The sequence below is a fragment of the Eumetopias jubatus genome, unplaced genomic scaffold (assembly GCF_037043125.1).
Source record: "Eumetopias jubatus isolate StellerSeaLion01/CBP00866 unplaced genomic scaffold, mEumJub1_p1.0 scaffold_7, whole genome shotgun sequence".
Lineage (NCBI taxonomy): Eukaryota > Metazoa > Chordata > Mammalia > Carnivora > Otariidae > Eumetopias > Eumetopias jubatus.
In genome coordinates, this window is record NW_028274813.1 from 9,598,960 (window position 1) to 9,625,612 (window position 26,653).

At 51.1% G+C, this 26,653-nt stretch overlaps 1 protein-coding gene across 2 annotated transcripts in view; it reads left to right on the plus strand.

Moving 5' to 3' along the window:
• The window catches only part of CLMN (calmin), a 106,166-nt gene extending 80,391 nt beyond the window's left edge, over positions 1 to 25,775 (plus strand). The window contains exons 5-14 of one of the 2 annotated variants that reach the window (XM_088025006.1): positions 4,229 to 4,321; positions 6,086 to 6,276; positions 8,157 to 8,350; positions 9,983 to 10,065; positions 13,814 to 15,472; positions 19,012 to 19,208; positions 22,900 to 22,960; positions 23,579 to 23,649; positions 24,057 to 24,153; positions 25,611 to 25,775. In XM_088025006.1, coding sequence (XP_087881132.1) covers positions 4,229 to 4,321; positions 6,086 to 6,276; positions 8,157 to 8,350; positions 9,983 to 10,065; positions 13,814 to 15,472; positions 19,012 to 19,208; positions 22,900 to 22,960; positions 23,579 to 23,649; positions 24,057 to 24,153; positions 25,611 to 25,775 — 2,811 coding nt within the window. Of the gene's footprint in view, positions 1 to 4,228; positions 4,322 to 6,085; positions 6,277 to 8,156; positions 8,351 to 9,982; positions 10,066 to 13,813; positions 15,473 to 19,011; positions 19,209 to 22,899; positions 22,961 to 23,578; positions 23,650 to 24,056; positions 24,154 to 25,606 lie in introns of both variants that reach the window. The other variant, XM_088025007.1, reaches the window with a different exon arrangement.
• The last annotated feature ends 878 nt before the right edge of the window (positions 25,776 to 26,653 follow it).

Genomic DNA, 26,653 nt, shown 5'->3' on the forward strand with positions numbered 1-26,653 from the left:
GGGTTCTTAATGGTAAGCAATGGAAGCTGACCTTGGCTGCTGTAAGCGGAAAAGGAATTTGTTGAAGGGATGCCGAGTAGCACACAGAATGCCTCGCTAGACTGAGGAGTCAGGCAGTCCAGGGATGCGAGGTGCCAGGACCATTGTAGAGCCTGCCTCCCCACAGTGTAAGGACCCTTGTGCACATGACCCCCTGCCTGTGAGTGAGAGGACATTCCTGCCCCCACCACAGCCCCTGGAATGAACTCTTAAGGTCCCACATTCAGGTTCAAAGGCCTGGGCCGCCATGCCTGGATCCCGCCCACATCCCTGCTGCCATGGGGGAGGGAAAGCACTTTCGGCTTTTGAAGGAGGTGGGCTCCGCCTCCCATACTGTGGGGAAAGCCCCAGATACAGGAGGGAGTTCAGATGGTGGCAGCCAAAAAGCACAGTACACTTTACACCAGCATCATTCACAACAGCCAAACGGTGGAGGCAACTCGGGGCGCCTGGGGGGCTCAGTCGGTTAAGCGGCCAACTTTTGATTTCAGCTCAGGGTCTTGGGATCGAGGCCCGAGTCAGGTTCCATGCTCAGTGTGGAGTCTGCTTGGAATTCTTTCCCCCTGCCCCTTCCACCCCCCTGTTCTCTCTCTCGCTCTCTCTCTCTAATAAATAAATAAAATATTAAAAAAAAAAAAGGCAGAGGCAACCCAAGTATCCATCAGCAGATGAGTGGATGAACAAAATGGGGTCTGTCCACACCATGGAATATTATTCACCCCTGAAAAAGAATGAAGTACAGCATGGTTGAATCTTGAAAACATTATGCCATGTGAAGGAAGTCAGACACAAAGGACATTACTCTTTGATTCCATTCCTATGAAAAGTCCAACACTGGGAAATCTTTCAAGACAGAAAATAGAGGCGCCTGGGTGGCTCAGTCGTTAAGCGTCTGCCTTCGGCTCAGGTCATGATCCCGGGGTCCTGGGATCGAGCCCCACATGGCATCTGGCTGCCTGCTCATCGAGGAGGCTGCTTCTACCTCTGTCTCTGTCTGTCTGCCGCCCCCCCCCCCCCGCTTGTGCTCTCTCTCTCTCTCTCTCTCAAATAAATAAAATCTTAAAAAAAAGAAAAAAGACAGAAAATAGATTCATGGCTGCTTAAGGTTGTAGCAGGGGGGTGATAGTTAAGGGGTATGGGTTCTCTTTTTGAGGTGACAAAAATGTTCTAAAATTGTGGTGACAGGCGTGTACATCCATCAATATGCCAAAAACCATTGACTGATATACCTTAAATGGGTGAATGGAATGGAATGTGAGTTATATCTCAATAAAGCTGTTTTATTTTTTTTAAGACTTATTTACTTATTTTAGAGAGAAAAAGAGAGAGAAAGAGTGCACATGAGTTCCGGGGAAGGGCAGAGGGAGAGAGAGAGAAACGCAGGCAGACTCCCCACTGAGGACAGAGCCTGATGCGGGGCTCGATCTCACGACCCTGAGATCATCACCTGAGCCGAAGTCAAGAGTCAGACGCTCAACCAACTGAGCCTCCCAGGTTGCCCCGAGCTGTTTTTTTTTTTAAAGCACATCACATTTTCATGGAAATGGCTGGCCTGTCTGTGGCGTTGGCCTCACCTTGGTGTTCGTGCTCATGGGGTGGCTCAGAGCACGGGTCCTAGGGCACACCTGGCGGGCTTCCAACCCGGGAAAATTAGGCAGACTCTCCAATCCTCGGTTCTCACATCTGTAAAATGAAAGTGATAAAACCCCAGAACCTTGTTGAGGATTGAGTGTGCCTGGCCCGGTGGAGGCTAGCCAAGTGCTGGCCCTGGGTGAGGGCACCCTGCCCCCCTGCACCTCAGCTCCTAGAAGGCAGCACTGGGCATGGCTCTTCTGAGCAGTGTCTCCCCCATTCCCAAAGGGGCGTGGTTTTTGTGATAACTTAGAGCCTTGGAATGACTGCCTGGGAGATTCATTGCTCTTCCTTTCTGCTGGTCGACCCCTAAGCACGTTCCTACTCTGTCAGCTGCCCATGTTGATGGGCCTGGAATATAGGCAACGGAAATGGTGGGTCTGCCCCCAGCGGCCCTTCGGGGCTCATTGAGCAAGTGTCTTCTGGGGGCCTGGGGTTGTGCTCAGCGTTGGGACACACAGCTGCATGAGAAGCACATCTGCGCCTTCAGGGAGCTTAGAGTCCAGTGGAAGAGGCCTCATGTGGCCGGCAAGCCGCGGGTCGCACCAGGGCACCAGGGGCATCCTGGGGAGCCATGATCCCTTGGTGGCCGGCAGGGGGCATCCGGGGTGGCCGGCCCCGCAAGTAGGCCCCGGGCAAGCCCACAGCTAAGGCAGGAAGGCCTGACCTCTGTCGCCCTCCGGGGCTGGTTCACCAGCCTACTCAGTGTCTCCTGACAAGGCTGCTCTGGCATTTTCTGGCTTGGGAGGGTTTCCCAGAAAGCTCAGCTCAGAGGGCCGAGCTTGGCTTCCTCGAGGTGGGAGTGAAGGCCGAGACAGGCCCGTAGACCGCTTTGATCCCCTGCACAGGGGTGAGTGCAGGGAGCCTCCACATGGAGGGGGCTGTCAAAGCAGAGGGGTCAGGAGACAGCAGGCCACGTGTAGCCGGCGACTCATCCCGTGGGATGGGGCCGCCTCTGACGAGCTTGCAGGGAATACCGGACCTGAGTTTGATCAGCCATTTTATTCACATTGACAGCTTCCTTCCTGGCTCCAGCCTGCCTGTGATGAGCTCGTGCTGCTTGAGTTATGTACTCTTTGCGAGACAGACCTGAGCCGTGGACCTCGGGGTTCTCTCCCCCTTTAGGAAAGCCCGGCCCTACCGCCTGCGGTAGTCAGAAACCCCTGACCCGCTGATAGGATCTGAGACCCGGGTGAACAGTTGTAAAAGGCCCCGGGGAAAGGGGAGAAAGGAGTGTTTGTGCGAGAATGCTCTCCTCGTGCTTGCTTTCCAGCGTCCCCTGGCAGAATTTTGCAGGAGACCTTGACTGACTTTATTTCTCCTCTCTGCCGCCAAAGAATGGTTTTTACTTTTGTAGAGGAGTTGGGAAGAAAGAAGAAGCAAATTTGTCAGAGGCCGGTGTGGCCTGCAAACACTTGCGGTTATCTCCTACCCTTTACAGAAGAAGTGTGCAGATGCCTGATCTATGCACTCAGATTCTGTTCGCAGGTTAAAGTGATGTCCTCAAACCTGAGTGTGCATCAGAATCGCCTGGAGCGCTGGTTCAAGTGCAGGTGTCTGGGCCCTGTTCTCGGACTTCCTGATTCAGGAGGACGAGGAGAGAATTTGCATTCTAACCAAATTGCAGGTGATGTTGTTGTCCCTGGCCCAGGGAACACACTTTGAAAACCTGCCTTAGGGATTCACCAAAAGCATCACCCTGCCGTCAGAACATAGTGAAATACATAGGTTAGTTCCCCTAAGGGTTTCTATAATAGATGCATTTTAACCAGGATGTTTGGTAATGATGCAGTCACTCGGGGTATAAGCCTTATTCCAACACACTCTTTCTTGCTTTCTTTTTTTTCCCAGAGAGAGAGAGGGGCAGGGAGGGGATGAGGGGGCAGAGGAAGAGAGAATCTTGAGCAGACTCCACACCCAGTGAGGAGCCTGACACGGGGCTTGATCGCATGACCCTGAGATCATGACCTGAGCTGAAATGAAGAGTTGTAGCTCAACTGACTGAGCCACCCAGGTGCCCCCGCAACATGCTATTTCTACTTAGCAGTGGATAACTATCTTATCCATTGGTGGTCCATGATTGCTGATTTGTTGGTGCTCTGTGTTTGTCCAAAACTGTGTTAAGCCTGGAGGTTTGGTGGTGTTAGTGTTAGCATACAAACAGACCCAGCCGGCACTTACCAACTCCCCTCGAAAAGAATGACCAAGACCTTTCCTGGCTGCGTGTCCCAGGCACGTTACATTTGGCCTTGGTGAGATTTCCTCACCTGACACATAGGGATAATAGAAGTACCTACATTGTGGGGTTGTTGTGAGGTCAAACTGAGTTACTCCTTACAAGTTGCTTAGAATAACGTCTACCCCCGGTAAGTACTATGGACACGTTTATTAAACTCATTTGCGTATGTTTTTGCACATGGGGGTCCCTGAGGTGACCTTGGACAGAACTGAATGATAGAGATGAGAAAGAGCGACAGGCCCACGAGGGCATCCGAAAATAACAGGTTGCAACCTTCTTGAACGCCCTGCGTTAAGCTCATAAATTGCTTCTTTCCAGGTAAAACTGGTTAGCATTGATGCAGCAGAAATAGCAGATGGCAACCCCTCTTTGGTTCTTGGGCTGATATGGAACATAATCCTCTTCTTCCAGGTAAAGTGATTTCCGTGACGCACAGTAACGATCTCCTTGAGCCTGCTTAGTGCCCGCAGAACAGAGGGAGGGCCACGTCGGGGGAGACTGTGAGATCTTGTTTCTGACAGATTGTGACTTTTCTGTGTCTTGAAAAAGAACCAGAGGCCATCTGGTTGCTGACGATGTGGGTCCCTGTGATTTTAATAGGGACGTGAGCTCCATTCTCCAGAAGGGTAGAGCCATCCCCTTGGGACTTCGAGAGTTACATATTCGGAAAATCATTTTGTTGTAAAAGTGTTACGAGAACTGGGGAAATACTGCTAACCACAAATTGAGTTTGGAGTTACTTTCAAAAATGACTGGTGCACAGCAGACAGTTAAGGAGCCGGTCTGAAAGATGGCTGTGGGAAGGGGCATGCATGAGAGTGAGACTCTGCTCTCCATCCTTGGCAACTTCAGCCTGAATTTGGAAATGCAGATTTTATAGGGAAGGACAGGATCTGTGGCTGGAGTCTGAAGGTGGCATTTGAAACAAGCTCAAGTTCTTGCCCCCAAATAGGAGGGAGTAAGCTGACATTTTGTCCTCTAAAATCCCCTCTTCTGAAATAGAAAGTCGTGGCTCATATTTGAATTGCCCTGCCAAGAGTAACAGTGACTTGCCTGGAGGTGATTTGCTGGGGCTTTTGTCTCAACGCTTGTGTTGCTGAGAGGAATGTGCACAGACAAGGTTTACGGACAACAGACCCAGTTCCGTGTGAGCCTTGAACTTAAAGAAACCAAACACTGTGTCTCTGAGCCTCAGTTTCCACATCTGTAAAATGGGAGCAGTGGTCAGCTATATGGGAAAGCCCTTTGTCAACTGGACAGTGTTACATACAGGCTTCAGTTACTAATGTCTCTTACTAAACTCTCCAATCAATGCTGAAAACATCCTGAAAATGTGTCCAAAGTCAAGGCCTTAAATCTGCCCCCGATCTTCATTCATTCATTCAGTAAATGTCTATCAAGTTTCTCCCTATGTGCCAGGCTCTGCACACACAAAGTCCTGCCCTCATGACACTCTGGGACCTCAGACAAGGCAGTCCCATGTTATAGAGCCATGTGGTGCAGGTTCTGGGCAAGGTATGAGCAGAGTGTTGTTAGAATGCTGAGCAGGAGCAACTGTCTCAGATTGGGGAAGGGAGTAAGGAAAACTTCCTGGAGGAAGTGTTGCCAGAGCTGGGTTTTGAAGGATGAGTAGGAGTGCATTAGACTTTGCTGTGCATACAGATGGCCTGGAGAAGGTGTTGAAATGCAGATTCTGATTCTGTAGGTCTGGGGAAGAGCCTGGGGTTCTGTATTTCTTGCAAGAGTTGCATGATAGGGGCCCTATTTCGGGTAGCCAGGAATTTGGTGATGGAGGAAAGGAACATCTAGGCAGCAGGACCAAGATGAACACAGGCATGGGGCTTGAAACAGTATCATGCATCCTAGGGCTGATAGGCCATGAGGGGAAAGGGGTAGGCGGAGGCAGGTCAGAAGACCTTGCAGGCGTGCATAGCCCAAGCACCAAAAGAGAGAGACTCCAGGAAGAGATGAGCTTCCCTGGGAAGTGTCTGCATGCACCGCAAGCCACATAAAACAGTCTGGCCATCATGGGTACTTTAGGAAGCGGCTTCTCCTTATGTAGAGAACCAATTGTGCATGAGCTGGTCCCTCCAGCCAGGCTCCTTGTGGCCTGGGGTCAGAGAAGGGTTTGCCCTGGGACTCTCTCCAGGGCCTGAAGTGCCATTTTCCCTCCAGATTAAGGAGCTCACAGGCAATCTCAGCAGAAAGTCTCCATCTTCCAGCCTGTCACCTGGCTCGGGGGCCACAGACTCAGACTCTTCCTTCCCGCCCACGCCCACCGCAGAGAGGAGCCTGGCGGTATCGGTGAAAGATCAGAGGAAGGCTATCCGGACCCTGCTGGCATGGGTGCAGAGGAAGACAAGGAAGTAAGCCATCGCGCCCTGTCCCCACCGCGCACGACATGCTGTTGTCAGGCAGGGGGGAGGGGGGCGGGGGGCTTCCCTGGGTGGGGTGGGGCAGAAGAAGGGGGCACCAGCATGTATTAAGTTATGCGCCTGTCACTCCCTAGAGGCTCTGAGAGCAGACAGCACTGTACGTTTTCAGTCTCTGCACACACAGAGCTGTGTTTGCAGAATACTTGGTTTGCAGAAAACCGATAGGAAGACTGGAATACAAATCAAAGGGGCTTGGATCCTCATAACAGGTACATATTCATTGGTAAGCTTCAGGGGATCTTTCAGAGTCTGTACCCACTTAAACACTAGGAACAATAAAGGCGGTATCGTGCTCGGTCAGGTCCAGCCTTTCCAAAACCGAGACAGGTGACTCGGAGCAAAGGTCCCGGGCTGCTGGGTGAGCCCATGCCAGCAGGCCAGGGCTCTCTGCAATTTTGTATCAGGTCTTTTACTGGCAGCCAGATGACAGCCCCTGGGGCCTGTGGGCCGTGGGCCATGGGCCGTGGGCCAGGATGGCTGGAAAGTTAGGCCATGTGTGATGAGAGCCACACCACTGCAGGGCCACCCAGCTCTGAGGCGCACAGACTGGGGGCCTTCCCGGCACATCACAGGATGGTAACTTATCTTTGGCTGCCTTCCGGGACAGTCAGGATTAAGTGAAGCAAGCTCGTGAAAGCGCCTTCCACGGTCCCAGCACTTAATAAGCACTTACTCATCGGGTCCCTTCTCCCTGCTCTATGGAAATAAAAGATAAAAGAAGAGAGAGTTGGCTCTTTGGGTTTGAACCAAAGGGTCGAGCATGATAGAGTTGATGAACGTAAAAACCCCTCTCAGATGTGTTTTAAAAATAAATCAACCAAAAGAGAGCTCAGTGCCAGGAGGTAGGGCAATCGTCAAGGAGAAGAATTGTCCGGGGGAGGGTGGACCAGTTCAGTATCTCCCTCATGGCGGCGGCTGCAGGCCTGTACTTGACCGAGTGGTGTGGTACCCTACGCCACCCCCACGGGAATGCCAGTGGAGAAATCCGGACAAGGTCTGTGGCTCAGAAGTTGCCCACCAATGTCAGGGTCCTGCTTTTGGTGATACGCTCAGCTGACAGAGGAGAAGCGAGGGAAGCTGGACGAATGGTATCAGAGGTCTCCGCACCTGCTTTTCCAGCTTCTGAGGAATCTCAGGCGATTTCTAAATAAAACTGTCTTTTCAAAGAGGTCAGCGACCGCAGTTGGAAGATGGGTGACGTCTCTGGATGGATCCTAAAGGAAATTAGTGCCTGGCAGGATTATGTATCTTTGTCCCTCACTTGTAAATTGTTAAGGTTATTGATATGAATAATGACATTGGCGGCCACTTAGTCGGTGGCTTGTGTGTGCCACGTGGGCAAAACCTAACACTTCCCCCAATAGCCACCAAGAGGTCGTAGGGAGATGGTCCTCATTGTACAACTGAGGAGCTTGAGGGCCAGAGAAGATACGGGGCTTGCCTCAGCAAGGCCGCAGCCCTGGGAACGCACAAGGGGCGGCCAGGATGTGACCTTGGGTTTTGACCCTCACTGCAACGTGCACGGTGTGGAGAGTCGCTCCTTTGTGTGTCTGGGAATCTCGGAGCATAAGCTCCTATCTGCCTCTGGGTGCAAATTACACCTTTCTGTTCTATGATTCTAGATTATTCTGACATTATTCTGTTTCTTTGGAAATGGAGATCTGGGTGGTTCGGCACCACTCTCCTGGGACCCAGGGCCTTGCGAGTTGGCCGCTCGGGGGCCCGCGAGTCTGCCGCGTATGGGCTCCTCACTGGGGAGGGGTGTGCGTTTCCTGACCCGCGGCGTGGCCGGCGTGGCCACTTTGCTGCAGGTATGGCGTGGCAGTGCAGGACTTCGCGGGCAGCTGGAGAAGTGGGATGGCCTTCCTGGCCGTGATCAAGGCCATCGACCCCAGCCTGGTTGACATGAAGCAGGCCCTGGAAGACTCCATGCGGGAAAACCTAGAGAAGGCTTTCAGCATCGCGCACGAGGCCCTTCACATCCCCAGGCTTCTGGAGCCAGAAGGTAGTGCTCATTCTCTCTTTCTCTTGCTTACTTGTTAATAATTTTTGTGACATAGGGAACATGCTGTGCATGTAGAAAAATTTGGAAAATACAGAAAAATCTAATGAAGACATGTTTATATTTCCTATGTCCCTACCCTTTAGTATTTGTCTATGCATCTCATGGCAATTTTTTTACGTAATTGAGATCATTGGTGCACCTATATAGTTGACCCTTGAGCAACTCGGGTTAGGGGTGCTGACCGCCCACCGCACTTGGAAATCCACGTATAACTTCCGCCCCCCTAGAAACTTAACTACCAGTAGCCTACTTTTGACTAGAAGCCTTACCGATAACATGAACAGTTAATTAACACATTCTGTATGTATGTTATATGTATTATACACTGTGTTCTTACAGTAAAGTAAGCTAGAGAAACGAAAATGTTAATAAGAAAAACATAAGGAAGAGAAAATACACTTACAGGACTGTACCATATTTTTTGGGAAAAAAAAAAAAATCGTATGAGCAGACCTGCCCAGTTCAAACCCGCCGTTGCTCAATGGTCAGCTGTGGTTTTGTATTTTACTTGTTTAAATTAAGTTTCTTATTTTATTTTATTTATTTATTTTTTTTAAGATTTTAGTTATTTGACAGAGAGACACAGAGAGAGAAGGAACACAAGCAGGGGGAGTGGGAGAGGGAGAAGCAGGCTTCCCGCGGAGCAGGGAGCCCGATGTGGGGCTCGATCCCAGGACCCCGGGATCATGACCCGAGCCGAAGGCAGATGCTTAACGACTGAGCCACCCAGGCGCCCCAATTAAGTTTTTTATTTTAATTCCAGTATGGTTACTATACAGTGTCGTGTTAGTTTCAGATGTACAGTCTAGTGATTGGCAATCCTGTACACTGCTCAGTGCCCGTCGCGATACCTGTGCTCTGCTTCCTCATCACCTGTCTGTCTTTTGCTTTTTTGACTTAGCATTGTAATTACGACAGCAGCGCTGAGCCTGTTGCTCTCATGTCTTTGTTACATATTTTTAATGGCTGCACAATGGCCCATCTCATGGGCATACCAAAATTCACTTAGGTCTCCTACCCCTGGTGGACACCGAGGTTGTTTTGGAAACAGTCACGTTTATATACAACATGCAGTGGCCATCTTACTGGAAAGAGCTCAGTGTGCATCCCACCTGATGTTCTCTGTGGAATACCAGGGTGGGAAAGTGCACACCTTTTTAAGGCACTTGGCTATCTGTCCGATTGCTTTCCACGTGGCTTGGGCTGATATGGGACTCTCTCCAGCAGTGAAGAAGGGTCTTGATCAGCAGACTCGCTGATGGGGCCGGCAGTGAGCTGGCTGCTCCTGGAGGGGTGGGGGGGGGTGGGGTGGGAGGGTATTCAGCAGGGAGTAATGGACAGCCTTGGGAATGAGGAATTCTGGATTCTGCATCCCAGCTCCGCTCTTCATCAGCCAGATGTGAGACTGTAATCAAGTGATTCATCCCCTCTGGGTCTAAATTTCCTCAAATACAAAACAATAGAGAAAAAACATCAAAGGTCTTTGGGATTCTTCACCATCAAGCAGCCCTTGATCCTGTTTAAAAATCTCGTTGTTCGTCATCCTTCTAACTCCTGTGTCTCTCTTGACAGACATCATGGTTGACACGCCAGATGAGCAGTCTATCGTGACTTACGTGGCACAGTTTCTGGAACATTTCCCGGAGTTGGAAGCCGTATGTTTGTTTCCCTTACCTTCAGTGCAGAAAGTGTACATTTCCATCTGCCGGCCATCACACAAAGCTGGGGTTCAGGCCATGTTGCTCCGTGCAACGAGCAATAATAATCAAAACTGGATCTCAAGTCCCTTGAGCGTTGCCTTGGCACATTTTAATTTCAGAATCATAGATAAGGTGCTTTACATTTAAAAGCAGGATGGCAAGTTGGCCAGCCATACCTCTTGCAAATATCTTCCCATACCAAACTTCACTGAGATTGTCAAAGATGCTCGCTTGTCATATGGATGGGCTACCTGATCCTCTAGGTGTCCGATGGAACATTTGGGCGGTTCACCAAATTTTATCAGAGTGTGCAAAATGATTATAGACAATGACCATTCAGAACCCTCTTATTTTCAGAATCCCAGGCTGTACTTGGAGCAGAATCAGACCTTTCAGAAGTTGTCAGGCTCCACTGAACATGCACCCACCCCGTGCCCAACCTTGAGATGATTTAGTGATAGCAACAATGTAACAGTAGATCTCGTTCATTGGTAATTTACCAAACACTTACCGCTTGCTCAGGGGGACTCAGCAGGAAGCTGGATAGATGAGGTCCCTGACCTCCTACAACTTTGTTCTAATAGACAAAACAGTTAACAAGTGACCAAACACAGTCTAGATGTCCAGATAGTGGTTAAGTACTAGATAGAAGCAAAATAAGCATGAAGAGCTAATGCTCACAGGGGGAGCGGAGCTGCGCTTGGAGCCGGAGGCTGGTCAGGTAAGTGCTGTGTGTATCTCCAGGCTGACTGCCCCTCCAGTTCGACATGGCTCCACGTCATTATCCTCGTGTTATAGATGAAGATACGGACAGTCAGAGAAGCTTAAACACCACCCCAGGATCACAGCTACCGAGAGACTTCAGGTCTCTGTGACTCCTCAGTTCTGGCTTTTAGATCCCTTACAGCATGTGGCTGAAACTGAGGCCCCATTTTGTGAGGCTCTGAAGAGCCAGATGGGGTCCTCCTATGCTGTGGCTTTCATTCTTTTCCCTTCCTGTGTGTGTGTGTGTGTGTGTGTGTGTGTGTGTGTGTGTGTGTGTTTCCCATCTGTCCTTACACCATAGATCACTTCCCAGGGTGCTTTAAAAGCAGAATTCTTGGGGCTGGAATGGCAGTTCTGCCACTTAAAGCTCTGTGACCTTGAGCTGCTTACTTAACATCTCTGATATGTATCATCTGTGAAATGGAAATACTACCCACATTTCAGTGTTGTGTGAAGAATAAATGGATGATGTCAAGTACCCAGTCTTCTGCCTGCCACGACAGTTGATGCTCAGCAAAGGGTGGTGATTATGATTGTTTTGTAATTCAGTTTTCTCTGCCCATCACTAAATTCTGAGATGCTAAGCACGAGGACCTTTATGAGCCCTGAGCTCTTAAGCTGTAGGCAGAGTTTGAAATCAACTGAATCTTACGGTATCTGTGTGAGTCAAGGTCATAGCCAAGATTCGGCAAATCTGACACTTGGACCTCCCCAGTGCTGGGGTCAGAGACTAGGGCTGGGAGGAGAGAGATTGAATGGGATAGGATACCTGGAAACAGTGGTCCTGAATCACAGAACACAGTGCATCACTGCAGAACTGACCATATACCTCCTCAAGGGAATACAGATGGGAAGTCCCAGCTAATCTAGACGCCCACTCAGCTGTTCCTTAACAATTCAGCTGAATTTAGTTCATTTTACTAAACCTTTGGTAAGCCCTGGTCAGCCATGTGCCAGACACTGTGCCTAGCTTTATGGCCCAACATATGGTTTTATTTGGGTAAATGGATCACATACACTTGGAAAGAATGTGTCTTAGGCAGTGAAAGAATTGACATTTTTTAAATACTGATTAGATTGACTTGGTTAATATGCTCTTCTAGTATTCTGTACACCTACTGATTTTTTTTTCTCCTTTCCCTATCATTTAGTGTGAGGGGAAAATGTTAAAAATCTCCTTAGTGGTTGTGGATGGGTTTCTCTTCTTAGTTCTGTCAGTTTTCGCTTTCTGATGTTGACCTATGCTATAAATGCATACACATTTAAGATTGTCATATCTTCCTGATGACTCAGTCGTTGTATTTTTCTGCCGTTTCAGTCTTTGTCTCAAAGTATACTTTGTCTGACAGGAATATGACCATACCAGCTTTCTTATGATTAGTGTTTACATGATGTATCTTTTTCCATCTTTTCCTTCCAGTGTATGTGTGCTTACGTTTAGAGCAAGTTTCTTGTAAACAGTGTATAGCTGGGTCTTGTTTTTTATCCATTCTGACAAGAATTAGTGCATCATTTTATTAGTGTATTTCTCAACTATTGACATAGATTTAATCTACCATCCTGATTTTTGTTTTTCATTGGTCCTATCATGTGATCCTTTGTCCTTCCTTTTTTTTTTTTGATTATTGATTATTTTTATTTCCATTTTATCTCCTCCATTGGCTTTTTGGCCACATCTCCTTGTTTTATCTTTGCAGTAGCTTCAATAGGGATTATAATACTCATCTTGAACCCACTTTAGTCTACCTTGAATTGCTCTAAGTAAAATGCATAGTGTATGCATTTTTATGTATGTAACAATGTAATTCCATTCTCTTCTCTGTTCCTTTGTGCTATTATTATCATTTACTTTACTTCTATATGTGTTTTAATCTCCAGTGCTTTGTTATTATTATTGCTTTAAATAGGAGACTTTTTAAGAAAAATTTTTAAATAGTCTTTTATATTGACCATATAATTACCATTTGGGGTACTTTTCATTCCCTCCTTCAGATCCAGGCTTCTGTCTGTGGTCATTTCCCTTCAGCCTGGAGAGCTACCTTTGTATTTCTTGTAGCCTTGGTTACTTTTGGAGTCTTTTATTTGCTAGTGCTAACCCTTGGTCATATTTGAGTCTACTTCTAATGATTGTTGTTTCTCTTGATTATGGGTCTCATTTTCCTGCTTCTCTATGTCTTAAAATGTTTTGTTTTATGCCAGACCTTGTATATGAAAGAATAGTAGAGATTCAGATAGCCAATATTTTTACCCCAGAGAATGTAGCCTTTTTCCAAACTAGGACCTGATTGAGGAGCTGATTGTTTTGACCTTCCCAGGAGTCGATAACAGCTACACTGCAGTTTTATTTAATGTCAACTGCCTCATTTCAAATTATTTTAGGATGAGGTCAGTCGACTCTCTCCACCAGTACACCGGGAGCCTAGCATTGCAATACCACCAAGATTGCTCTCTGCTTTTCAGCCCTGCTCTCAGCTGCTCTTACTTAACAGAAGTCCTGGTGTGGGAGAATTAGTATATGAAGACAAGTGGTTTTGCATTTGGGGCTCTTCTATATTTAATCTCTCACACTTCCCCATGCAATCAATAAAGATTCGGCTAATCTTTCTTTAGCTTGGGTAGGTTCACTCTCCTATCCATACTCAGACTAGGCAATGGCCTGCCAGTCTGAAGTAGCTGACACTCACTTAGGAAGGGCTCATCCTTCTCTAGAGTTCAGTTCATTGAGATTTCTTTGCATCCATAGCTTTTAAAAACACATTTTTAACTTATCTGGTGTTTTCACATTTCAGCAGGAGCAACCATCTGTATCTCTTAATTAGAACACTTTGCATTAGTTCTGAAGTGGCTTTTTCCACATTGGTTTTTGTTTTATGAGAGGGGAATATACATCGTACTTCAGTACTCCTCTGATTTTGTGTTGCCCTATGTTTCTTTGCAGGAGGATTTCGTGGATTCCGATAAAGAAGGCCCTATCGAATCCACCTTTGTCCGCATCAAAGAAACTCCTTCTGAACAGGAAAGCACAGTCTTCCTTCTGACTGAAAACGGGGAGCGGGCCTACACCATTAACCATGAGGCCAGCCAACCACCACCCTCCAAAGTCTTTGTCTGTGACAACCCCGAGAGCGTGAAAGAATGCTTCCCCAGTGGTGTGTCCAGCTATGCAGTGTCAGACAGCTCCACTGAGTTCACGCACCAGATCATCGACCAGGCCCTCCAAGGCATCCCAGGTAAGGCCAGCAGCACCAACGACCCATCTCCAGAATCTTCCATTTTATCATCCAAAAAGGATAGCCGGAGGTCCAACTCTTTGCCAGTCAAGAAAACTGTGCACTTTGAGGCTGACACCTACAAGGACGCTTCCTGCAGTAAGGACCCTCTCTACAGTCAAGACCTTCGCTTTGAAGGGAGCCCGAGAGGGACAGAGGACTCATTGCTGAAGCAGGGTGGGTACATCCTAGCAATTGAAACTGCCGAGGAAAAGCCGAAACAGGAGTCTCCGAAGATTTCAGAAGCAGCCTCTGATGAGTCCCCAGGTGACATCTCTTTGGTGGACGGTAAGATCAATCATTCACAGACTGCCCAGAGTTCTCCCTCCTGGAACGGGGAGCCGGAGGGTGCAGCCAGCCCCGGGGAGGAGAGTCGTCCCCTTTCACATCTCGCGGACAACACTGTTATGGCCGATTCCTTGGAGATCAAGGTCAAGCTGCTGACCGTAGAAGCTATGGGTAAGGAAGACTATTTTGAAGGCATTTCTTTAAAAGCCTCTAAATTTAGCAACGACCTAATAGATTTTGCCTCGACCAGCCAGGCTTTCAAGGCGGTTCCTTCGCCTCATGAGAAAAAAACAGTGGAGGATGAGGTTTTGGAGGATCAGGCTGAGAAACCGGGGAAGAGGAGAAGTAAATCTGCACACCAGAGGAAAGATTCGGATGAGTCCCCAGAGAGGCCCGACAAGCTTGAACCTCACAAGGACCCCAGGCAAGAAGACCAAGGCTATTCTCTGGCCCCAGGGCAGGCACCTGCGGATAAGAAGCCAGAGGTGTACGAGAAGCCCAAGCGTAAGTCTGCGCACCGCCGTTGGTGCGAGGACAAAGGGGAGCCTGCGGGGCCGCAGGGGCCCGAAGGAGAGGTGCCCTCCGAGCCGCCGAGCAGCAGCGTCAGCCTGGAGACCCTGCGCAGTCGCAGTGAGGAGGGCCTGGACTTCAAGCCCTCCCCGCCGCTGTCCAAAGTCTCCGTCATTCCCCACGATCTATTCTACTACCCGCACTACGAGGTGCCCCTGGCTGCGGTTTTGGAGGCTTACGTGGAGGGCGCAGAGGATTTGAAAAACGAAGCCCTGGATCTCGAGGAGCCGGAGGGCTATCTGTGTGACGTGGGGGCCAGGGACGAAGCCGAGGAGGTCGCGGTGTCTCGGAGCACCTGCAGCTTCTCGGGGCTGGGCAAGGACGTCCCCGAGGCCAGCGACCCTGCGGCGCCTTGTCCTAAGGGACGTGCGGAGAATGCCAGACCGGCCTTGGAAACCGCTGACCCTTCCCCACCAGAGGACCACCAGCAAGGGGAGGCCGAAGACAGTTCCCCTGTGGAGAGCCAGCAGGTACTTGGTCGCGGGTTCGGGAACCCTGGGCCCTGCCCAGGGATGCTGCTCTTCTCCCTCCATAAAATAGGGAAGCAGAAGCTTCCCTCACAGGCAGCCCGGGGCCAGAATTTAAGGAGGCACTCACTCGGGTTGGGGCAAGGACAGGGCTGGCACCCTTCGGCACTGCCCAGATTTTGTACCTCGGGGGCCTCCCTGGCCTCCCCCGCAGCCCTGGCCCTCCCCACAAGGGGGCCAGGGGATGGCATGAGGTCATGTTTGAGGGCCGGGGTAGTAGGAGCAGTAATCACTGCCCACGCTACTCATAGCTACATCTCGTGCGCACTCCGCAAGCCTTAGCCCCGCCTCCTGCAGCAGCCTGAGGAAACCAGTGAGCTCACATTTGACTCTGGCCTTGATTTTTGAAGGTTGCCTGTTGATGCAGTTATCTGGCTCCTGTGCTTAGAAGTGGGGGACACGCACTTCTGAGTTCTAGCAGCTGGGCACACACTTGGCCACCACTTGGTCCCATCTGCCTGGCCCAGCAGCTCGACCTCCTCCTTTGCTGCCCTCCAGCCAGGCCAGCTTCCCCCTGGCTCTCTGGCACCCCACATTCTGCTCCGCCCGCCTCGTGCTTCACTTGGCGAACACTGACACCTTGCAAAGCCCAGTGCCAATGACACCTCCTCCCAGGAGCCTTCCCAGCCTCTCCCCAGGCAGAACAGTTGCTTTCTCCTCGATAGCCGGTGACACGTGACAGCTCTCTACCCTTCCGCTAGCCTGGTGTGGTGGGTTGTGATTTTCCCTCCCAGCAGAAGAGTGAGCAGTTATTTGTGTATGAATCTTCGGACTCTGGAGAGCAGCCTGGCAAGGCTTGCGGTGGAGAAGCAAAGGTGGCTGGGTTGCATGATGGCTTGGGGGTGTAAGGCGAACACCTTAGGGTAAATTCAAACACCAAGATCAAGAAGATACTCTGGCTCACAGCAGGGGAGAGTCAAGCCTGAGGGAGGGGCTGAAAGGTGCTCAGGACAATGAGAAATCCTTGCACCTGGAGGGCTGCAAGAGCAAGGGACACTCTCAGCTTTAAAAGACATGTAGGATTTAGGGGCGCCTGGGTGGCTCAGTCGGTTAAGCGTCTGCCTTCGGCTCAGGTCATGATCCCAGGGTCCTGGGATCGAGCCCCGCATCGGGCTCCCTGCTCAGAGCAGTGAGTCTCCTTCTTGTCTTCCTCTCCCTCTCTGCCTGCTTGTTCTCTCTCTCTCTCTCAAATAAATAAATAAAATCTTAAAAAAAAAAAAAAAAAAAAGACATGTAGGATTTAGATAGGCCAGAAATGGTGGCTTGGGCTGGTGGGTTCGCCAACCCCAGAGAACGCACTGGGTGGAGCAGAATTCTCAGACAGTGGCAGCCTAGAAGTCAGTGTGGCAGGACCAATGCTCTGTCCATCTTTGGATGGAGAAGAGAGTGGGGTAGCTTTGCAGGTGCCATGACCCACCGGCCATCTGCCCCTTTTGCCCCCAGAAAGAAGAACCCAGTCCCGGGCCCCCGCCCCCTCCCACCTGCTGTCTACCGACTTGCTGGAAGCCAGCCCAGCCAAACAGGCTCTTCCAGCAGGGGACCCCAAGATCCAGCGGGGTAGATATGGCCCTCAGATCAGGTCTTGGGGTCCCCAGGTTGGGGGGACCGTGACGAGAGTTACAGTAATTCTCGGCACTGTTAAGGAACAGAATATCTTTTAGGACAAAAGAAAGGGGGGGGACTGAGTAGGTAGCAGGAAGAAAGACTAAGTTGCATCTCTGCCCATCTGTACTATTTAAAATGGCTTATTAGCAGCTCACTTCCCCTCCCTGGGGCAGACTGAATGCTCCATGCAGAAATGCAGACGTGTCACTTTATTCTCCTCTGCTTTACAAAGAGAAAAGTCATTTTCCACAAGCAGGTGGTGTGGGTGTCTGTGCCCAGCTTGTGGACAGGTGATCTGGGATGTGGCCGGACGAGTCCTGGGCTGGGAATGGAATTGGGAGATGTAGATTTGAACCTACCTTACACCGAGCTAAGCATGAGCCCTTGGGGAGAGAGCTTCCGTTCCTGGGTAAAGTGTGCCACCATTTGCATCTCTGGGCTCTGACCTGCCTCCCCAGGCTCTCGCCCATCCAAGGAGCAGGCACCCCCCGCCCCACTCCCAAGCACACCTGGTCATCAGCCCCCATGTGTAGCCCTAGTAGTCCTAGGGGTGAGCGGGGGGCTGGCTTGTGGCCCAGCATGACAGGTGAGGTCTCAGAGTCTTGCCTCCTGGAAGACAAGACGACACGGGAACATTTCTCCGATACCTGGCCCTCCTTTAAATTAAAGTAAAGAAAAGAAATGGAAAGAAAAGTCTTCCGAACAAGACTAGAACATGGAACCTTTCTTCTAGTCTTTGAAAACAACTCCTCTTCTCTTTTCACGTTTCAGAAAAGGTAGCATTGGCCCATGGATGACGGGGAAAGGACTGGCATTTCAAATTGCTAGAAGCATTTTTAGTTCCTGCAAGGACCTTTGTTCTCCTGGGGTGCATGGGACTGGCCACTCTAATCCTCACATTCCAACACCTGTTGAGCAGGTTCTTTCAGCCCCTGAAGGGACTCAGAGGTGGCTCTAACAATCCCCAGGCTTCTTGGCTTCTTTTTTTTTTTTTTTTTAAGATTTTATTTATTTATTTGACAGAGAGAGAGCACAAGCAGAGGGAGCAGCAGGCAGAGGGAGAGGGAGAAGCAGGCTCCCCGCCGAGCAGGGAGCTCGATGTGGGGCTCGATCCCAGGACCCCAGGATCACTACCTGAGCCGAAGGCAGATGCTTAACCGACTGAGCCCCCCAGGCGCCCCTGCTTCTCGGCTTCTTAATTTCACTCGGGAGCATTGCCGATGGGCTTCACAGTGCCCGGTGTGGACAGTGGTCAAAGAATCTTCCTCGTCAAGTAAATGCTAGATATGTTGCCCTCTGAGCCACCAAAGGCACAGTGAAGCTGTCATTCCAAAGCCATAGGTTTGCATGTTGTGGGTACCTCTCCCAGCTCAGGGGCCCTCTTTGCACCTGGTGGCCCACCTGGCTTCCAGGAGTCACTCCTCTGTTTAAACTGGATGATGGTTGTGTGAAGGGTCCCACCATTGCCCACTGTACAGGGCATCCTTCATGGGAAACCCTGTGGAGTAGTGACAGAAGACTGATGATTATTATATCCATTGGACAGACAAGGAGAAGAGGGTTTGAGAAATAAAGTCAGTTGGGTAAGGTAACTAACTCAGCCAGGCTTTGAAAGCAGATCTCAGTGACTCTGAAACCATGCTGTTTTTACAGTCTGTGGCCTTTGCACTCTGCCCAGGGAGCCCGAGCGCGGGTGGGTTTGTCTTCCACGGCAGGCCGTGTTGGAAGGACTCCCCGGGAGGGCCAGAACTGGAGGGGATGCCCTAGCTTCCTGGACCGCGGGTGGAGTGGAGCGCTGCTGGGGGGGGGGGGGGGCGTCACGCCCTGGGCCTCGCAGTATGAAATGCTGACTTGTATTCGGTTGTCTTGTCCTTAAGTCACAGGAATTCGGAAACTCGGGAAACTTAGCAAACTCTTTAGAAGAAAAGGTAATGGGAGAATCGATCAGCAGTAAAAAAAAGGAGAAAAGGAAGCATGTGGGCCACGTAGAAAGTTCAATATTTATAGCACCCGGCACCATCCGGTCCTCAGATGACCTAGAAGAAGACCCTGGCGACCACAAAGTCCTCTCCAGGTATTTTGTTACTATCTTCTTACCCTAGGGACCGAGCTAGAGAGTTACTCCCTGAACTCATTCCATTCTTGGTTTCTGGTTTGGGCGGGGGCCGGGGGCGGGGGCGGGACACAGAGGGGTGGAACCGGACAGCAAGGGAAACACAGGTTCGTACAAAATTCATCTGGCCGATGGGTCCTTTGCCAGAATCAGAAACAGATTCGTGCTCCTCCTCTACACCCGAGCTCCCCCGCCCTGCCCAGACCCGCTCACACGCCGAGCGCTAGGTGGGCATGAGGCCTGCCTTCTCCCCACTCCGAGGACCTTTGCGCGGAAGCTGGAAGTGGGCAGCAGAAGCAGGGTTAGGTGTGGGCCGTGGAACGTTACAGACTCGGAAGCTCTGCGGCCGCCCCCCGCCCCCTGACAGCCGCTGGGTCGAGAGCACGCCCAGCCGTTTACGAGCAGCTCACCGAATTCGAAGGAATGTGCTACGTATGACCTGTTATCACCGTCACACAGAAGCCGGGCATTAATAACGCGGCTTCACGCATGAGCCGGGGTCCAAGGGAGTAAGGATGGTTGATCTATCTCAGAGGAGGAGGAAGTGGGGAGGATGACGGGCTTTAACTGATGTCCAGGAAGCTGGTCGTGCACATCGGCTCTGTCGCTCCCAAGGGCTCCGCGTGAGCCAGATTTGTCCCAGGGAGAACATCCAGCTGCTGAATGGCAGGTCCTGGTTTCTCCTCATCATCCCTCACCGCCACAGTGGTCACTGTTTAACTTGCCCTCATGCGTTCAAGCGTTTCCCGTACGTTCCCTCATTGATGGGCGCGGCAGCTCCCGAGGCAGGTAGGAGGGACTGTGCATCAGCACGGTGGGCACAGAGGCTTGGGCGGCGCCTCGCAGCCTGGGGGACGGCAGAGCTGGGGTCTCGGACTCAGACCTGTCAGACGCCGTGACCCACATTCTCCCCATGACCCCTCCTTGCCTGCGGTGAGCCACACCGGCTGCAAAAGGGAAATTGTTGAGATCAGCATGTGGGGAGCGAAGCGGGGAGAAGCCAGTGCAGGGGGACCTGGAGGAAGGGCTGGTGGAGGTCCTGCTTTCCGTCTCCCCTCTGCTCTGCCTCTGCACCTACACTACAGGGGTCAAAGGGAGACTTTTGGGGGCGCCCAGGTGAGGGGCAAGGCACGTTGGAACACTGCCGCCCACGTTGCCCTTGACTCCAGAGTCCCTGTCCCTGCAGAAACCTGGTCGTGACCGTCCAGCAGACATCCATGGCTTAGCAGGCAGGTGCCCAGGCCCCCGTCTCCTCCACCCCAGCTCAGGCAGGGGCCTCTGGTCGTTTAGTTAAGCTGGCAGTGCTCCGTGACCAGTCACTCTGGGAAGAGGTCAGCCGCAGTGGTGACACGGGCATGGTCCCGGCCCCCAGGGGCTCGGGCAAGCGGAGGGAAGGCGCACCATGTCGTTTGAGCTCTGCACGGAGGGATCTCAGCGTTTGGATTTGGGAGCGGGAGAGAAGGCATCCCGGGTGGAAGGGACAGCCTGAGCAAACAGCAGGCAAACAGGACACGTTGGCTGGATGTGAGGGGGTCGGGGAGAAGCAGGGGGAGCGTTGGGGGATTGAGCATCTTGGACACCAGCTGCATCCAGCCAGCCGTGCCTGCCAAACCCGTCCCCATGCAGATGAGACGAAGCCGGTAAATGTTGAAAAGGGAGCGTCATCTTGGTGTGTGTGGGAAGGAGGCCCAGCTGACTTTTCCCATCCCACCGATCTGCACACGGATCTGTGGGGAGCGGGCAGCATCACCCCTCTCGCAGCTCCTTTCCGGGCTCATCCATGTCCCCTCTTGGTCACCTCTGCCCTCCTCCCTAGCCTGCCTCGCCCCTTGGCCTTCGTTGAGATCCCTGAATGCCCCCCAAGCTCCTTTGCCTTTGAGGACCCTCTGTGCCTTGCCCGTTCCCTGTCTTGCTTCGCTGGGTTTCAGCTCCACTCCCACTTCCTCCAGGCAACCTTCTTGGATTCCTGCGGGCTATTTTTAATCCCCCTCTGTGCGCGCTCACGGTCCTGCTCTTTTCTTCACAGCATTTCTCAAAACAGTTCATTTCTCTGATCATTTGTGTAAGGCTGTCTTTATCATTGACTGTCCCCCAAGTTGGTGAGGCAGCTCCCTGGAGGCAGGGAGGGCACAGCCCTGGCATTTAGCACCACCCCCAGCTCGCAGCCGGCCTTTAACAAAAACACTTTGGGTGGATGAATAAATGAATGAAGCGCTCTCTCAGGCGGTGGTGGGTGGGCTCCTGAGGAGCCGGGCCCTCGGCGCCGGGCCCAGTGCCTGGCACACAATCTCAGAGAATGAGATTCAGGAGGGGCACCTGGATAAGTCTCCTGCAGATGGTCCTAGAACACAGAAACCACCTACAAGGAAGTACGCCGAAAAAGAGAGGGCGGGAGGAGAACAGGAGCCCTTCCTGATGTGGCTGTGCTTTTTACTAGAAAGTACTATAAGCAGGTGGGGCTTACCCACGTCTCCAGGTACTCCCGGGAATTGGCACAGTGTTGGGTCCCACACACCTGAGGCTCTTTTTCCTTTGTGGTGCATTTTGTTTGTTTGTTTCTGTGCTGTGATACCTGCCAGGAAAACTAGCCCAGGCTTTGGACTGAGGGCAAGGACTGACGCTTCCCTGGGCTGCACCCAGCGCCTGGCACATAGTAGGAACTCAATACCTGTTAGCTGGAAACATGCCCAATGCACGGGAAGAGGTTGGTGACGTTTCGGGACAGCAGTGGGCAGGAATACCGAGGCTGCCCAGGATGAATTCCCTGGGAATAAACTCTTGGGTCAGATGCCTTTTTCTTGGATCCCCAGATGCCGCATGGTTAGGTTTGCCTTAAGGAAACTGAGATGACTGTCTCTGACACCCAACACCTCGTTCTCCTGTTGAGCGGCAAGACAGGGCCCTTGGGACCTGGAGTACACTGTTCTTACCACCAGCGCCGCAGCTCCATGAAGTAGTTGGGGTAGGAAGGATGACCCATTTTACAGATGAGGAAAACTGATCAGAGACATAAAATAAGTGGCTAAGGTGGCCAGTTAATCAGGAGCCCAGGCTCCTGGCTGGGTATCTTTTGCCTCAGCCCTACGTGAACCAGCTTTAGTAGATGACCAGAGGTACGTTCCCCATCAGCCTCAAAGATATGGTCAGAAAATTAGCTTCCTCATGCAGGAAAGGGAAAGAGGTGCCACACCCAAGAGACAGTCAGACGGCAGCATCATGCACAGGAAGGAGCACTAGAAAGGGAGTCCGGATAGCCAGTCTTAGCCCAGATCTGATATTAGCATGCAGAGGACCTCCAGCAATTCCCAGATCTTGAGATGCTTGGAGAAGGACCTCCCTTCCTTCCCTGAAACCCTGAGACTTTGAAAAATATGTGGTCTGCTTTCAATTTAAAATTCTTCCTCAGTTTGTTTGTTTTTTTTTTCCCTTGTAGACGAGGCCATAGTGTGTCTCTAATACCCATCCCGTTATTTGTAAGCGCACCCCAACCCAACGGGGCATACTGAATAAAATTTCTCCTTTCCGTTGCTGGGTCTGAAATCATAGCTTGCCTAGATCCGCATGGGGAGGACTCGGGATGGGGGTGACTGTTCAGCTGAGCCACAAAGAGCTCTTGGTGGCAACCAATTTAAAACGTGTGTTTGTTTTTCAGAACTAGTCACAGCGACTCCAGCATTTACATTCGACGACATACTAACAGGTCTTTGGAATCGGTTAGTATGTGAATTTCTTCTTCTTCTGCATGGCCCCTGCTAATCAGTTCATTTCCATCCTTCTTCCTCCTCAGCCCAGAGCTTTGAAATTACCGATGTGCAACAAATATACTTTTGGATAGAAGACAAGCAAATTCAAACCTTGTCGTTAAGCGTAGTCCAATTAGATGTCCAATTTGGGCAGTAGGGGATGTCAATAAATAAAGTGATGATCATAAAGCCCAAAGGCCTCTTTGTCGTAAAAAAAAAATGCACCCAAGACCCCCAACCCCACCCCAGCACACACACCCAGAAAGACTGCCCTCAAAGACAACAGTGCAACACTTAAATTAGCAGCTACTTAAGTAGCGCTGGGCGTGTTGGGACCCAAAGCACCGTGGTCCTCAACCTGATTCAGGTGGTAGGTGGTGGCGCCTCTCTGGTTCACCGGGTGGGGGTTGGGGGAGAGGGTAGAATACTGTAGATTATTCGTTTGATTTGGGAAACTAAATGTTTGCAATGTTGAGAAAAGCGCGGCATGCTCGGCTTTGTATGTTTAAAATCATTTTATTTTCTGTTTCAGAGATTTCATCTTTACTAATTGGGTTGCGGGGGTTTTGTTTATAAATTTCACTGTAGGATCATTTTAGCTATGTTCAATCAAGGAACGCAGCAGATCTGGATGACAGAAGAAACCGAACGTTAACCAGGTCAGTGGCTTTCCTCTCAGGTTTTATGGGGTTTATATATATATATATCTTTTTCTTTTTTAATTACGCGGTCTTATGGGGGTGGCTCTTCTCCAACTGTCCTTGGTTGATGGCCGTAGTAATTGTCTGAGATCGGGCAAGGAGATCCCTGCTCCAGAGCAAACGCATGGAAACTGAATATAAGCAGGAGGGAGAGTGGAAATTAATGGATGAGGGGGTGGGGTGGGGAGGTGGTGGGGGGGCATGGTTCAGAAAATGCTTCCGCTTAAAGCCGGAATCGGGTCATGAGCCTGCAGCTGCCTTTTACACCATGCGGGGGTAGAGCCGGGCGGGAGAGATGTGATGCTGGGTGTGGTCTCCATGCGGTCGCCCCTGACCCCGTGTTTCGTTCTGTGTCACCACTGCAGGTACGATACTCAGAAGCTCACTGAGCTGATTTTACAGTTTTATGGCATCAGGGCAGACATGAAGAGGGAGTGCAAACACGCCAGGATGTCCATGAAAGTATTTCTTGCTGTTCGAGAACTAGATGACCTAGTCTGATCCTGCTGAATCGCTATACTGCTGAATCTCAGCCCATGTAGAACACAGAAGCCCAGAGAAATCCCACAAACTCTGACCATCCTGAGATGCCCCTATCCCTGTTAAAGTTACCACATCCCTTAATTGTCTTGATTTTTTTGTTTTTTAAATATTTGCCACGGTTTCAGTTGGCTTGGAAGGACTTAGATTATTGGAGTGGAAAATCCTCTCTGAATATTGCCCAACACCCGCGAGTGGGATCCCTAGAAGCCCGCCCCTCTGGCTTTTAAGAAAGACGCAAGACCTGTTTCCCTCCCCTGCCATAAAATGGAACTATTAATTCACGTTGTCCACCAGGCGTGATGGACTCCCTAGGAAAGTAGCGCTTTTCACTTTTATGGGATCGAGACTTTGACAATTTAAACTAGAAGGTTGAGAAATGCAGTCATGCTCTGTAAAAAACAGCGTTTAAATTTTAAAAAGAAAGTTTTCAGAAAGAAAAATTCTGTCCATTGGCATACGCGAGTCAGTGTCTAGACCAAAAGGCAAACGTTTAATTCCCTGTTGGCCTCGCCTCTGTCTGCATCAGGAGACGATTCAGGGATGAGGTCGTCTCCACCGCACACCGCACACCAGATAACCCTAAAAAGCTTACACTCTAGGCTTCTATAAATGCAGCTTTAAGCAGAGGCCCCCAGCCCCTTTCCAATCAGATGATGCCCCCAACCCTTTCCTTGGTGGGAATTGGGAGCTGAGGTTGGTCACCACCGCGCGGACCCTTCTGGGCTTTCTCCACCAAGCCAAAGCAAAATGTCACCTTGACACCACCTACTGTAACACAAAAGAAGAAAGAGAAGTCTGACCAAAGTCAAATCTAGTCATTATCTTCAAGGTTCTGTTCCAAAGCCAAAAAACAGAAGCTTGGGGGTGGGGGTGGGGCAGGGCATGCCTCTGTCTCTGTTTTTTAAATGATCTGTAATCAGGGAACTCTGTTCCTTCAGATGACTTATGACGTCCCCTCTGTTAGTGACAGATAGCAGAGTGCCGTCAGTATCCAGCTCTGCGTTAAGGACACTGTGGCATAAAGGAAGGTGTCTTGGACCGGGGATGGGGGGGCGGGGTTAGTCATTGTGTGGCCTTGAGCGAGCAAGCCACTGCACCCCGTGAGTCTCAGTATGCCCATCTGCAGAATGGGGCTGACCGCTTTGCCCTCCTAGGGTTGTGCGGATGAACTGAGCTCATATGAAAGCGCAGAGCTCTCCCGGGACCCCGGCCGTCCCCTTGGGTCGGCACATGCCCTGCAGGGCCTCTTGACCGGCTGGCTGGGAAGCCCTCAGCTCTCCAGTTGGGCAGTGAGGTTACGGGGGGGGGGGCGGGGGCCATCCGCCCTGGGGACCCACTTGTAACTGCCTTGCCTGTGTCTTCCCTCCTGCAGGAAGGCCAACAACTCTGGTGAAGCCACGTTGCTGGAGAGCCAGAGCCCCCAGAGCGACTCTCTGACGCAGTTTGTCCAGCAGCCGGATATGATGTATTTTATTCTCTTCCTCTGGCTCCTGGTTTACTGCCTGTTGCTGTTCCCGCAGCTGGACGTCAACAGACTCTGAGGCGCATGTCTGCATAATAAAAACGACAGGCCCCTGACCAGGGGGCGGGAGCTCTTTCTACTTCACTTTATTCGGGTGCGGAGGGGGGCACCTGTGCAGACGGTGGAGGGCCTCAGGGAAAACAGCCCTCTCTCCCTGCTTCTCCACCTTTCCTTTCTGTCCTGTAAGTGCTGAGCATGCTTTTCCCTTCGGCTGTGTCCTCGACACTCAGGTGTGTGTTTGGCTGGATCGTTAGGTGGAGTTTGTTCCTGCGGGCCTTGCTTTGTCAGGTATGAAGCACCCTTGCTATTATTTAGCCATAATCTGGCTCGTAGCTCGTCCCCCGTGCAGGTTTTTAAGGTCCGGATGGACTCGATTGAGCTGTCTCTCGGAGGAGGGTCCTCCTGATGGGAAAGAGGGGCGATGCCCCACACAGGACCTCCACTGGGAAGAAAGCTGCCCCGTGTTCCTCCCCGAGGGGGGGGTTTGAGTGAAGGTGCTGGGTGTCCGTGCACCTGTCGTGTGGTCCGCGGTTGGTTATATCCGAGGGGCGCAGAGCTGCCGGCTCCAGGAGCCCACGTCCTGGAACGGCAAACCCGAGGAGGAAAGTGGGGGCTGTGTAGTGAGCTGCGGTGCACTTTCTGTCACCCTAGTTTTGGGGAGGGGAGGATGGAAATTCAGTTTTGCGTTGATTGGATTGAGGTTAAAGCTGTGATTTGCAAATGTTTTCCACCCGTGTCTTAGCCAGGGGAGAATCTAGATGGTACAGTAAAAGCCTCTGTGCTGATCTCCAGGGCTCCAGAGGGCACTGCCCAAGGCTCCTTAAAAGCCAGGAGGAGGAGTGCAGGAGTGGCTGGGCTCAGAATAAGTTCTGGCTCACACTGGAGCTGGGACGTCAG